This window comes from Pan troglodytes, chromosome 12 (assembly GCF_028858775.2).
Source record: "Pan troglodytes isolate AG18354 chromosome 12, NHGRI_mPanTro3-v2.0_pri, whole genome shotgun sequence".
Taxonomy (NCBI): Eukaryota; Metazoa; Chordata; class Mammalia; order Primates; family Hominidae; genus Pan; species Pan troglodytes.
In genome coordinates, this window is record NC_072410.2 from 36,681,228 (window position 1) to 36,695,428 (window position 14,201).

General features: G+C 41.1%; 1 protein-coding gene across 1 annotated transcript in view; it reads left to right on the forward strand.

Annotated features, from left to right (window-relative positions):
* The window catches only part of POLR1A (RNA polymerase I subunit A), an 86,543-nt gene that overhangs the window by 34,498 nt on the left and 37,844 nt on the right, over positions 1 to 14,201 (forward strand). The window contains exons 13-14 of the mRNA XM_016948898.4: positions 1,241 to 1,495; positions 6,091 to 6,282. Of these exons, the coding sequence (XP_016804387.1) occupies positions 1,241 to 1,495; positions 6,091 to 6,282 (447 nt within the window). The remainder of the gene's footprint in view (positions 1 to 1,240; positions 1,496 to 6,090; positions 6,283 to 14,201) is intronic.

The following is a 14,201-nucleotide window of genomic DNA, read 5'->3' on the forward strand; positions in this document are numbered from 1 at the left end:
ACCTTTTTTAAAATTTACAGAAGCATCACATACTCATTATAGGAAGAACAATGCTAAGATGTAGGAAAGTAGCTGAGTGTGGTGACTCATGCCTGTAATTCCAGCACTTTGGGAGGCCAAGGCGGGAAGATCGTTTGAGGCTAGAAGGTTGAAGCTGCAGTGAGCCATGATTGTACCACTATACTCCAGCCTGGCAACAGAGAGAGACCCTGTCTCAGAAAAATAGTACAGCCTAGTGAGGATCCAACCACCCCTTTCCCATAGACACACACACACACACACACACACACACACACAGAGAGAGAGAAGCTGGGTTGGTTTTGAAATTGTTTTTTTTTTTTCATCATGTCACATGCCACCTGGGTTTTTTTTTTCTTTGCTGTAATACATTATTGCTATCATTTTAGGCCTTGTATACATTTACCTTATCCTTGTTCATCACTGCATAATATTCCATAGTGTGGATACACTATTGCCCCTTCTATGGGGCAGTCAGGTTATTTCTAGTTTTTGCCGCTGTAAATGCTGCTACACAAACATACATACTCATCTAACCTTGTGTGGGTGCTTTTTTTTTTCTTGAAGATCCAACAGAAAATGTGTTTTAAGTGTTTTAATTGCTATTTTCAAACTCCGTTCCCGAAAGACTATGACAATTTACAGCTCTTAATTTTTGAAGTGCAATAAAGTGTTCTCTGAGGGCATTGAACTAACTAAGAACCCTTTTCTGGCTCTGCTATATGAAGCTGGGCAAACTTTTTGTGAAATGTAGAATTTCTGTTTAGAATAATGTACTCACATGTGATCACGGGGGGGGATTCGAAAGTCTGCCAATGCCTTTCAAACCCAGTGGTTTTATGGTTATGTCTTCATTTTGTTATGGTTATGTCTTCAGGAGTTGTATCCATTTCTTTCTTTGGATTAGTTTTCAGAGTAATCCAGAAACCTGGGACGGCTATGCATCTCTGAAGAAGACAAAGACCTGTGGTCTTATTTGTTCCTTATACTTCTGAGCCTAGAGCCAGGATCAGGGTTGTAAAGGGCCAGGACCAGAAGGGCCTAGGACGTATTTCTCAGAGATTTCCAGGGTTTTGCTCCAGATGAAAAATTCCCCTTGCATTTAGTTAACTAGAACGTGAGACAAAAGCCACACCTTGGTCAAGCTGAGGTGAGCACTTGGAAAGAGCCGTGGTGATACTGACGTTTGCACTGATCACCCACCTGTCCACTCTGTTCCCAGGTGTGCCGGCATGTGAAGAATGGGGACATTCTGCTACTGAACCGACAGCCCACACTGCACAGACCCTCCATCCAGGCCCACCGTGCCCGCATCCTGCCTGAAGAGAAAGTGCTGCGGCTCCACTATGCCAACTGCAAGGCCTATAATGCCGACTTTGATGGAGACGAGATGAATGCCCATTTCCCCCAGAGTGAGCTGGGCCGGGCCGAGGCCTACGTCCTGGCCTGCACCGATCAGCAGTACCTTGTTCCCAAGGTAGGTCTGGCCTTGAGGCCGTTCCGTGGTCATCGTCAGCATGACTTAGCACTTTTAAGTTGGGCCCTGCCAGCCCCTGGGGTCATTGGGCAGCTCCAGGACAGGGGCGCCTGGAATGGAGGGTCCTGGTTTCTCCCAGGTGGGGCTTTTAGCCCATCTAGTTGCTTAGAGGCTGGGAAATGTTTCTGTCTTGCTGCGTTGTAAAATGTAAATCAGGACAGAAATTGTGATAGCCATCCCAGAAAGCCAACCTTAATAACTGTGTGATAGGTCTTGTGTTCAGCACTTAAATTTGGATTCTGCAACTTAGTAGCCCCCGGCCAGCATTAGCATCCCAACACTGTAATGGTTCTCATGGTCCACTGATGACTTTGATCCTTTGTTCTGACAAACATGAGTTTTAAGAAGCAGCCTAACCCCAAGGGCCCAGAAGAGATCCCGCAGCAGCCCGTGAAGGCATCTTCTGTCCCCTTTGAATCCTTTCCTTCTTTCTCCAAGTTCACTCCTCAAGGGCAACCCCTTGTGGTCACAGCTGTCCAGAGGGACACGAGGGAAGGATAGAACTTCCTCCCTCGTCTCCTGAGCAGGTGACTCGTGGCCAGGAGTGGCAGGGGCCTGAGTTAGCATGTGCTCATGGGAGGGACAGAGCGGGGAAAGAGGCAGGCTGCAGGAAAGAAGACAGAGTGTGTTCCAGTGCCTCCTTCACCCTCACCACCCACCCAAAGGTCTGAGTCCTCCTAAATTATAAGCCATTTGCGCCACAATGATTCATAGTTATACATCATTCATTTGGATTGTGGTGGAGTATGAAGAACAATCGTAACGTCAAACCAAGGCTCCCATTTCCCAAGTACTTTTTCAGTGCCATACACTGTGCAGAGAGCACTTTAGAGGCTCCTCATTTCACCCTCCCCACAGTCCTTGGAGGTAGGTGCTATTCATGTCCACATTTTACACTTGAAGGATTCGTGTAACTTGTCCAAGGACACTCAGCTGAGAAGCAGCAGGAAGGACAAGGAGTTCCTGGATCTTCCTAGGGTTTGTGCTACCACAGGGATGGAGACCTCTGTGCACAGGGAGTGCCAGGGGCTGCTCAGAGATGCCTAGTGTCAATCAGCATCCTCTGCTCCTTGGAGCTTCTCTATTCCCATCAGCCGTCTGCCACGAGGGAATCAGGCAGGTGGCCAGGAGCCCGGCATCCCGGACCCTTTTCCCACCAGATGCACCACTGTGGCTTCACAAGGGTCCCGGTTGTTTGAGTTGGCCTTTCCCTTCTCTGCCCACCTTTGTTGGCTGTGGATTAGCAAAGGGACTAAATGTAGGAAGAAGTGGTGAAGGGCCTACCCAGATTACTTGGAAATTAAAAAAAATACATTTGCTAATTTGAAAAGTGGCTTTTTATGTTTTCATTTAAATAATAATGTGGCTCTGTGGTGGTGGCAGTAAAAGCTGCCATTTATTAAGTGGGTCACAGGCCTTAGGCACTGCTGTAAGCAGTTTGCAGACATTCCCTTCCTTATGAGGTTGGTGTGATTTTCAGACAAGGAAACACCAAGTGAGTAACATGTCAGCCAGCAATGAGGCTAAGACTTGAACCCAGCAGCTTTGGACGACACCCCACCCCCCCGCCCCCCCGCCCATGTGCTTGGCTGTGCGTGTTCTTAGCGTGTTCTTAGCCCCACTCGACAGCCAAGGCTGGGACTAAGGGAAGGCAGGTGACAGGAAGTGGCTGCCAGAACTGTGTGGGTCTCTGACTCTATAGCAGCCGAGTCATATTTCACCAGAGGGGACACTACCGGGGAGCAGCAGATGGTTTTTTGCTGGCAGAGTGACCTGAGGCATTAGCTATGTGGGGAGTTGAGGTGCTCTGAAGTCCTCAGACCAATGACCTTGAATGTGCTGTGCTTGATTTTGATTGAATACGGTGCAAAGCCATAGGAGACTTCATGCTTACATTGTGTCCTGCAGTGGGCTGACATATAAATCCAAGTGGACCGCATCACATGCTCATATGCCTATGAGTTTTAGGTTGGGCGTACACTTAAGGGAGGCAGGAGAACACAGGTAAATAAACTTAATGTCAATAAATTAATTTATTGAAAAAAGCTTATGGGAGATGGCTTGAAGATTCACTGTACTTTCATTCACTTTCGTCGGAGGTAAAGAGCTTTTGATTCTTGATAAATTTTATTTAGTCCTTGGTGTAAATGCCAAGAAGTGGAATCCTTATATTTGCTAATGGTTATAAAAATGCAACATGTCTTTATTGGCAGAGTCCTAAAAGGACAAGAGCTGATTTGGTTAAACTAGGAAAACCAGTATTTTGAGGTAATTTTTCTTAGCATATCTTTATTTCCCTTAGCTTCCATATTTCTTTATTTATAATTCAATTTCTTCTCTATTACCAGGTTATCTTCCTTAAGTAACCATAATACTGAATTAAAGTACATTTTGTCGTTGGTTTTATGTACTTAGTAGAGTTTTGTGGCGTCTTTTTACTTAAAATAGGAGTTGAATGGAACTCATTTCTTTTCCATGAAAACAGTTAAACTTTTCATTTATGTGTTACTTTTTGGACTAATTTTTTTTCCTTCTGTTTATTTATTGAGGGCCTGTGCTTTGTGGAAAGTTTTTAAGCAAGGCTTCAGATATGTTTCCTGACTTCTACTTAGTCAGCTAGAAAATTCAAGTTACAGGGATACCCTATTCACAAAGCATCCTCACCAGAGACATTAATTGTAATGTCATTTTGCTGTGCTATTAAGGAGAATAGTAAAGCTGACAATTGTCTGGGGTTTTGATTCAGAGGTGTTCTTTCTGATCCAAAGCAGGAGTTAGGAAATTTAGAATTATAAGTAGACCTTTAGTAATTGCTTTAATCAGCATTCTGCCATAGAGTTTGTGATGATTGCATTGAAAATGATTTAGCCATCAAAGTAATTGTCTAGTCATGGAAAAATCTGGACAGAGAGAGGAAAAGGCACTGAATAGATCACAGAACCTGATCTGTGTTCTGTGTTCTTTAAGGAAAAATCTATGTTCTTTAAGGAAAAAAACAAAAGGAAAAATCAGTATCTGCCCCCCAAAGACTGTGAGATGAGTCAAATGCATAATACTGGTTTGGGTTTTTCCCCCAAGCAAAATAAGACCATCTAGGCAACAAGAGGTAGAGTACAATTTTTTTATGTACATTATTAAGTGAAAGCCTTCATAAGAGGGGCTGTGTGCTCCATCTGATCTTGCCTTAGGTCTGTGCCACCTTTCCAGCCCATCTGTAATCGTTATCTTTGAGTTTACATAGAGCCCATCACTGTAGTGTTTAGACCATTTGACAAGGATCCTTTTTTAGCCTTTGAGTTAGTACATATGGTTAAATTTCTGGTGCTTCTCCCAGACTGCATTTGTGAGTTCCCTTAGCCTTAGTTATAAAACATGACCATACTGTTGGCTAGTATTTAACAAATAATCAAATGATTAATAATCTTTATATCCAAGGCACAGGTTTTTCTCAAATTCCTATAAACATTGAAAAGTTTACAAAATCTACATCTTAAAGAACGTCAGTGAGCATAGCTATTTTTACTTCAGCGTGCGTTATGTTGCTGTGAACACAGACCCGACAGATAAGGTTCAGGAGACTGGGGATCAGAATGGCTGTGAAAGTGTCAAATGAAATTAATGCACTCACCAAATCTCAGGCTTTTCATAAAAGCCTTTCTTTTTGGCATCTGGTAGATAACAGCCTTTATTAAGGGCCCACCATGAACCCTGTGCTGTGTTGTGAAGAGATAACTAATAATGGCTATTCTCCCTTCTGCAGTCATGCACATCAGGCCCACTCACAGCTCTCTTGAGGAACCTGTGCCGGAACCCCTTCCTCCCAACACTGGCCAGCTCACCCCTCAGGCCTCAACTGTGAAACTGCCCTTCGGAGAGGCTATTTCTGACCATCCCCCTCACCTCAAGTCTATATTATGACCCACCCTGTTATTTTCCTCTTTGGCATTTAAAACACTTTGTGATATTGTATTTATCCAATCATTTGTTTACTGTCTAGTTCTTCTTCGTCATAAAGGACCATGTCTGTTTGGTCCCCTGGAGTAGGGAAAAGCCTACCCAGTGCCTAGGCATTCAGGAGGTTCCTGATAAATATTTGTTGAGTGCATGACTGATTTACAGAAGAGCCAGGCCAGAAACGTGTGAAAAATACTAAAGCATAAAACCAAAGTATAAAAACAAGAACACAGCTGACAGCAGCCAGACCAAATTTAGGCATAAATGCCAAAAATATGCTGGAGTAACTAGAACCAGATGGGATTAAACAGAGAAGGCCTGGGGAACGGGATGAGTTTGAAGCAGTCTTCATATAGGATAGTGGGCAAATGGCAAACGTAGAAGCCAGTGCTAAACCCTGGTCATGTGCTTTGGGAAGCAGTTGGCTCCCAAGCAAGAACATAGTGAGGATGTGGGCAAGACAAGACAGGGATATAAGAAGGGCTCTTGATAGAAAGTGGCTTCCAGGCAGGCGATTAGGGATTAGAGTTTGACTTAAGATTTATTTTCATTCTTCTTGTGTTGTCTGTTTTGGCTTATAGGATGGCCAACCATTGGCGGGACTGATCCAGGATCACATGGTTTCAGGGGCAAGCATGACTACTCGGGGTTGCTTTTTCACCCGGGAGCAGTATATGGAGCTGGTGTACCGAGGACTCACGGACAAAGTGGGGCGCGTGAAGCTCCTTTCTCCTTCCATCCTGAAGCCCTTTGCGCTGTGGACAGGAAAACAGGTAATTGGGAGAGAACAGCCAGTGTATGTAACAAAAGGAAATAGGCCACTCATGTAAAAGGTTTTATTCTCAGAAGAGTCCAGACCAGAGACAGAGAAATGGCTAAGCCAGCAATAGTCTGACTTTCTTTCCCCTTTGTTTGGGGTTCCTGAGTCTGGGTGTCTTCAAGGGAGTGTCTAGCAAGAGTAGACTGCATAGTAGCCTGGTGCGGTGGCTCACACCTGTAACCCCAACACTTTAGGAGACTGAGGCGGGCAGATCACCTGAGGTCGGGAGTTTGAGACCAGCCTGGCTAACATGGTGAAACCCTATCTCTACTAAAAGTACAAAATTAGCTGGGTGTGGGATTAGTGCCTGTAATCTCAGCTACCGGGAGGCTGAGGCAAGAGAATCGCCTCAGCCTGAGGCAAGAGAATCGCTTGAACCCAGGAGGTGGAGGTTGTAGTGAGTCAGGATCAGCCACTGCACTCCTGCCTGGGCAACAGAGTGAGACTCCATCTCCACAAAAAAAAAAAAGTAGACTGCATAGTTTCTGTCCTTTGCTTCTAACTTAAATTTGGTGTCCTCATAATACAAATATGGTGGTAATAGGCAGTGGTGCTGGTGGAGTAATAGTAATATTTGTTGGGAAGTTCCATATGTTTGCTGAGTGCTTTAGACACATTATCTGATTTAATACTCACGACTAATCTGCAATGCAGACACCATTATTATCTCCATTTAGGAGATGATAAATTACATGCCCAAGACTACAGGAGACAGATCAAACCCAGGACTTTTCAACCCCAGAAGCATCATACCATACTTCCTCTCAAAGTAACCAAATTACATGATATGTGGCGACCAAATAATGAAAAACAGTAAAATATGTTCTTCTGCTGTTCCTGAGTCTCCAAGTTCAGCCTTAAGGATCAACTTCTAATTGGCTATGTGATCTTAGCCCTGCGTGTCTCAGTTCCTCATCATTTCCTGGGACAGGAGAAATTAACTTGCTAAGCTAAGTTCTGATTCTAAACATGGTTTTTCTCTTTGAAACCAGACTGACCCACAAACAAATTCTTGCGTAGTGTAGTCACTCTTGCTCTTTTCACCTGTTTGCAAAAAAAAAGCCTGTACCAACCTTTAGAGACACACTAAAAAATCTCACCCGTGACAGAAGCAAAACCTGGACCTATTTCCTAATTTTATTTGGTACAGAGGATTTTAAAAGGATTCAAGATGTGGCCTCTGGGCATAATGGAATTTGGAAATCAGCAACCAAGATATTTGGAAAAGCCCTCAATATTTGTACTTCTAAATAACGTACTTCTTAAATAGCTCATGGGTCAAAGGAATCTAAAGGGAAATTAGAAAGCATTCTGAAGTAGATGAAATGAAAACACAACAAAATTTGTGGGATGCCACTGAAGCAGAACTTAAGGGGGAAATTTATACATAAAATGCCTAGGTTGAAAAGAAGAAAAAGGGTCCCAAATCAATGACTTCAGCTTCAAGTTCATGATCTCTAAGGTCTCTTCCTGCTCTCCAGTTCTTAGTCTGTGGACCTGGAACTTGATTTTCCTTTTTAAGCCAACCTTGCATTCCTGGATAAACCTTCCTTGGTCGTGAGGTATTATCCTTTTTTATATATTATTGAATTCAATTTGCTAATATTTTGTCTAGAATTTTTTTACTTCTGTGTTTGTGATAGATATTGGTCTGTAGTTTTATTTTCTTATAATATGTTTGTTTGGTTTTGGTATCAGGGTAATCCTGGCCTCACAGAATGAGGTGTTAGGAGGTATTTCCCCTGGTTTTCTGTAAGAGTTTGTGTAGTACAGTATTCATATTATTTATTCCTTAAATGTGTTGTAGAATTCACCAGTGAAGGCATCTGGGCCTAAAGTTTCTTTGTGGGAAGGTTTTCTTTCTTTTTTTTTTTTTTTTTTTTGAGATGGAGTTTTGCTCTTGCTGCCCAGGCTGGAATGCAATGGTGTGATCCTGGCTCACCGCAACCTCCGCCTCCCAGATTCAAGCATTCTCCTGCCTCAGCCTCCCAAGTAGCTGGGATTACAAGCATGCGCCACCACGCCCGGCTAATTTTGTATTTTTAGTAGAGATGGCGTTTCTCCATGTTGGTCAGGCTGGGCTCGAACTCCCAACCTCAGGTGATCCACCAACCTTGGCCTCCCAAAGTGCTGGGACTACAGGCCTGAGCCACCGCACCCAACCTGTGGGAAGATTTTCAATTAAAATTTCTATTTCTTTAGTAGACATAGAGCTATTTTTGGTTATCTCTTGAATGAGCTTTACTTGTTTGTGTTTTTCAGGGAATTTGTCCATTTCATCTAAGTTACTGAATTTATAGGCACAAAGTTGTTCATAATGCTCCTTTGTTGACCTTTTCTATCTGTATTGCCTGTAGTGGTGTCACTTCTCTCATTCCTGACATTGATAATTTGTGTCTTCTCTTTTTTCCTGATCAGTTTGCCTAGAGGTTTATCAGTTTTATTTTCAAAAAAAAAGTCTTTGGTTTTATTGACTTTATTTTTCTGTTTTCTATTTCGTTGATTTGAACTTTATCACTCCCTTTCTTCTGTTTACTTTGTTTTAATTTGCTCTTTTTTTTTTCCTAGTTCTTTAAGTTCTTTAAGTCAATTTGAGACCCCTTTTCTTCTTTCGATGTAGGCATTTTATGTATAAATTTCCCCCTTAAGTTCTGCTTAAGTAGCATCCCACAAATTAATATGTTGTGTTTTCATTTCATCTACTTCAGAATACTTTCTAATTTCCCTTTTGATTTTTTTTTCGATCCATGAGTTATTTAGAAGTATGTTGTGTAGTTATTTAGAAGTACAAATATTGAGGGCTTTTCCAAATATCTCGATTGTTGATTTCCGGTTTAATTTCATTGTGCCTAGAGACTGCACCTTGGATCCTTTTCAAATCCTTTGTACCAAATAAAATTAGGAAATAGGCCCAGGTTTTGCTTCTGTCATGGGTGAAGTTTTTCATTGTATCTCTAAAGGTTGGTACAGGCTTTTTTATTTTGCAAATAGGTGAAAAGGGCAAGAGTGACTATACTACACAAGAATTTGTTCATGGTTCAGCCTGGTGCTACAGAGAAAAACCATGTTTAGAATCAGAAGATAAGGAACTTAGCTTAGGAAGTTTATTTCTACTGCCCTGGGAAATGAAATCTTAGAGTGTTTCTCCAGGACATTTCATACAGCCTCTTGATTGATTTTCTATTTACAAACCGAAGGTCTCTCATTATTTGTTCAAAGAGCATGCAAAGAAAGAGATTTGCCTGTCATTGCAAATCTCGAGTTTATAACTCAGTGCACATTCACAAAGTGAATACATCTTTGCAAACTCTCACCCGGATCAGAAAGTAGCATATCACCAGCACCCCCAGAAGACCCCTCCATGGCCCCTCCCAGTTTCTACCCCTCGTCAAAGGTAATTACTAACTTGACTTCCAACACTATAAACAAGTTTTGTCTTTCCTTGAAGTTTATTTAAATGAAATGTATCTTTGTGTGTTACCCATGTTATTGTATATAGTAGCAGTTTATTTTTTATTGCTTTATAATGTTCTATTATGTGAATATGCCATCATGTATTTATCCATTTTTCTGTTGATACACATTTGAGTTGTCTTCACTTACCTTCATTTGACTGTTACAAATGGGGCTACTGTGAACACTGTCGTGTGTATCTTTTGTTGAACACATATATACATTTCAGTGGGTAACTATTGAGGCATGGAATTACTAGGTCATAAGATATGTGTTTAACTTTAATAGATAGTTTCCTAAAGTTTTCCAAAATGCTTGTAATAATACACACTTCTACCAGGATGGAGTGCAGTTGTGCCATCTCGGCTCACTGCAACCTCTGCCTCCCAGGTTCAAGTCATTCTCTTGCCTCAGCCTCTCGAGTAGCTGGGATTACAGATGTGCTCCACCACACCTAGCAAATTTTTGTATTTTTAGTAGAGACAGCGTTTTTCCATGTTAGACAGGCTGGTCTCAAACTCCTGACCTTAGGTGATCTACCCACCTCAGCCTCCCAAAGTGCTGGGATTACAAGCATGAGCCACCTCGCCCAGCTGTTGTTGTTGTTTTCTTTTTCTGGTTTATTTGTTTAATTTTAGCTGTTCAGGTGAGTATGTAGTGGTATCTTACTGTTTTAATTATCATTTCCTTAATGACAAGAGAGGTTGAGCACCTCTTCATATGCTTATTGGCCATTTGGATATCATCTTTTGTGATGTGCCTTTTCAAATCTTTTGCCTATTTCTATGTCATTTTCTTATTGACAGATGAGAGGTTCTAATTTGGTATAAGTCCATTAGCAGATATATACATTGCAAATACCTTCTACTTGGTGGCTAGCCTTTTCACCTAATACTGTTTTCTAATGATCAGAAGTTTCTAATTTATAGCTAATCTTGGCTTTTTGTGACTAGTCCTATAGGAGCTCTTTGCCTGCCCTGAGGTCTTGTAGGTATTCCCCTCTGTTATCATCTAGTAGCTATATTGTTTTACCTTTCACACTTAGGTCTGCTATCTGCCTAGGGATGATTTTTGTGGATGTGCATGAAGTGAGGTAGGGGTCAAGAGTCATATTTTCCCATATGGATTTCCTAGCCAGTGAATGCAACATCATTTGTTGAAAAGTCCACTTCTCTACTGCTAGTACTCCTGTGTCACAAACCAAGTAGTAATATATGAGTGGGTGTGTTTCTGGACCCTGTTTGTTTCCATTGCACCAACAGCACACTGTCTTAATTACTGTGGGTTTATACTAAATCTTGACTTCTGATAGTAAAAGTCTCCAGCTTTGTTCTTCAAGACTGCCTTGATAGGCTTTAATTACATCTCAATATACCTTTAAAAAAAAAAGACTGTCAACTATTTTGGGGTGTTTGTATTTCCATATAAATTTTAAAGTCAGCTTGTAAACTTTCACACTGTGCACACAAATACCTGCTAGAATTTTTCATTGGGATTGCATTGCCTCTGTAGGTCACTTTAGGGAGAATCAACATATTTACACTATTGAGTCATCTAAATTATGAACACAGTATGTCCTTCAATTATGTAAAAGCCTTATACATCTTTTCATTAGATTCACTCCTGGATACTGCTATGGTAGATGATACTGTCTATTAAATTTTCTAATTGTTTATGATTGGTGTCTAGAAATACAATTAATTTTGTATATTGTCCTTATATTCAACAAGCTTTATGAATTCAGTTATTAGATCTCTGTCCTTCAAGTTCTTTTAAACTATAAAAGTAAACAAGTTTATTGATAAAGATAAACATAAAAGGAAAAACTCCCTCCCTCCCCAACCCCACTCTCCATATACACACACACTCTCATAGAAAATAAATAAGAATGAGGCCAGGCATGGTGGCTTATGCCTGTAATCCCAGCACTTTGGGAGGCCAAGGTGGGTGGATCACATGAGGCTAGAAGTTTGACACCAGCCTGGCCAATATGGCAAAACCCCGTCTCTACTAAAAATATAAAAATTAGCCAGGGGTGGTAGTATACATTTGTAATCCCAGCTACTCAGAAGGCTGAGGCACGAAAATCACTTGAACGTGGGAGGCAGAGGTTGCATTGAGCTGAGATTGCGCCACTGCACTCCAGCCTGGGCGACAGAACGAGACTCTGTTTCAAAAAAAATAAAAGAAATAATAAAATCATATCATACCTTCCCTGGGACTGTTCAGGAGAACCATGAACCACAATTAAATCTGACATTCAACCACCTGATAAATCTGATATTTACAACCACCTGTTTGACCATGACATCCTGGTACCTGAAGCATGCATTTTCCTGATGGCCAGGCACATGGACCTCAGATTTGGCTGGTCTTTAAGATGGCTTACTCTGAACGAGCCACCAAGTCCTCCAAAGGGAACTCCATTATATCAGACAGTCTGCTTTTTCATTGGGACCACACTAACACACTCTAAATATGGCAAGAAGTTCATTTAAATGTTTTCATAGGCTATGCTGACAAATGTTTTTGTAATTGTCTTGTGACTGATTTCATTCACTGGATGTACTGGGGGCTCATTCTGTGTCTGTACGTGTAGATCTGCCTCGTTCTTTTTAACCCCTCCTATGTTGTATTCAGTGATATGGGTATACCACAGATGACTTAACTGTCCCTCTGTTAGTGGATGTTCCAATTATTACCTGGTTTTTACTATTCTAAACAGTGCTGTGGTGAACACCCATTTCTGTATATGTTAGTGTACTTTCATTGACATATCTTTTATTATTATTATTATTATTATTATTATTGTAGAGCTGGTGTTTCACTGTGTTGCACTGGCTGGTCTCGAACCCCTGGCCTCAAGTGATCCTCCTGCCTCCGCCTCCCAACCAAGTATATCTGTTAGATAAATTCTTAAAGTACAATTGCTGGGTCAAAGGATATAGACATTTCAATACATTTTTTTTAATCCATTTTATTTTTAAGACTTTTTTTAAGGTTAATACAGGCTTAGTATAAATAATAATTCCCATAGATATTGCTGCCCTTCTTGGTTTAAGAAAACATTGCAGATTTTTTCTCCCTAGCATAGTTTATGACCAGAAAGTAAATTATACATTTCTAGAATGTTAGTGCAAGAGGAGACTTCAGTTCCTCTTGTCTGGGTCCCTTATTTTTTTTTTCATTAAGATATAATTCATATTCAACATAAAATTTACCATTTTATGAGGTAGGAGGATTGCTTGAGGCTAGGAATTCAAGGCCAGCCTGGCAACACAGTGAGACCCCCATCTCTATTTAAAAAAAAAAAAAAAAAAAAAAGGCTGGGTGAGGTGCCTCACACCTGTAATCCCAGCACTTTGGGAGGCCAAGGCGGCCGGATCACGAGATCAGGAGTTTGAGACCAGCCTGACCAACCTGGTGAAACCCTGTCTCTACTAAAAATACAAAAATTATCCAGGCATGGTGGCACGAGCCTGTAATCCCAGCTACTCAGGAGGTTGAGGCAAAAGAATCACTTGAACCCAGGAGGTGGAGCTTGCAGTGAGCCAAGATCGTGCCATTGCACTCCAGCCTGGGCGACAGAGCAAGACTCCATCTCAATAAATGAATACAGTAGAGTAGAGTAGAGAGAGTAGAGTAGAGTAGCTGGGCATGGTGGCACACACCTATAGCCCTAGCTACTTGGGAGGCTGAATATGAGGCTGCAGTGAGCTATGATTGTGCCACAGCACTCTAGCCTAGGTGACAGAGCAAGACCCTGTCTCTCTTTTTTTTTAAAGGACCATTTCAAAGTGTATAAGTCGGTTTTTAGTGTATTCGCTATGTTGTGCAACCATCACCACACTCTAATGCCAGAACATTTCCATCACTCCAAAAAGATGACATGTACCTAATAGGTACAGCAGTCAGTCCCAATTCCTCCTTCCTTCTCATCCCCTGACAACTACTTTTTACCTGTATAAATTAGCCTGTTTTGGACATTTCATACAAGTTGTATCAAACAATATGTAGCCTTTTATGACTTATTTCTTTTACTTAATGTTTTCCAGTTCCATCCATTTTTTAGTATGTAATAGTACTTTATTCCTCTTTATGGATGAATAACATTCCATTGTTTACTCTGTATCCATTTGTCAGTTGATAAATGGATAATTTGGATTGTTTCCATTTTTTGGATACTACAAATAAACCTGCAATGAACATTTGTGTACCAGTTTTTGTATGAACGTGTGTTTTCAGTTTTCCTGGGTATATACCTAAAAGTAGAATTGCTGTATCATATAGTAATTCTATAGTCAACTTTTCTGAGGAACTTTCAAACTATTTTTCAAATCAGGTGTGTTATTTTACATTTCCACTAACAATGTATGAAGGTCTCAGTTACTCCACATTTTCACCAACACTTATTTTTTG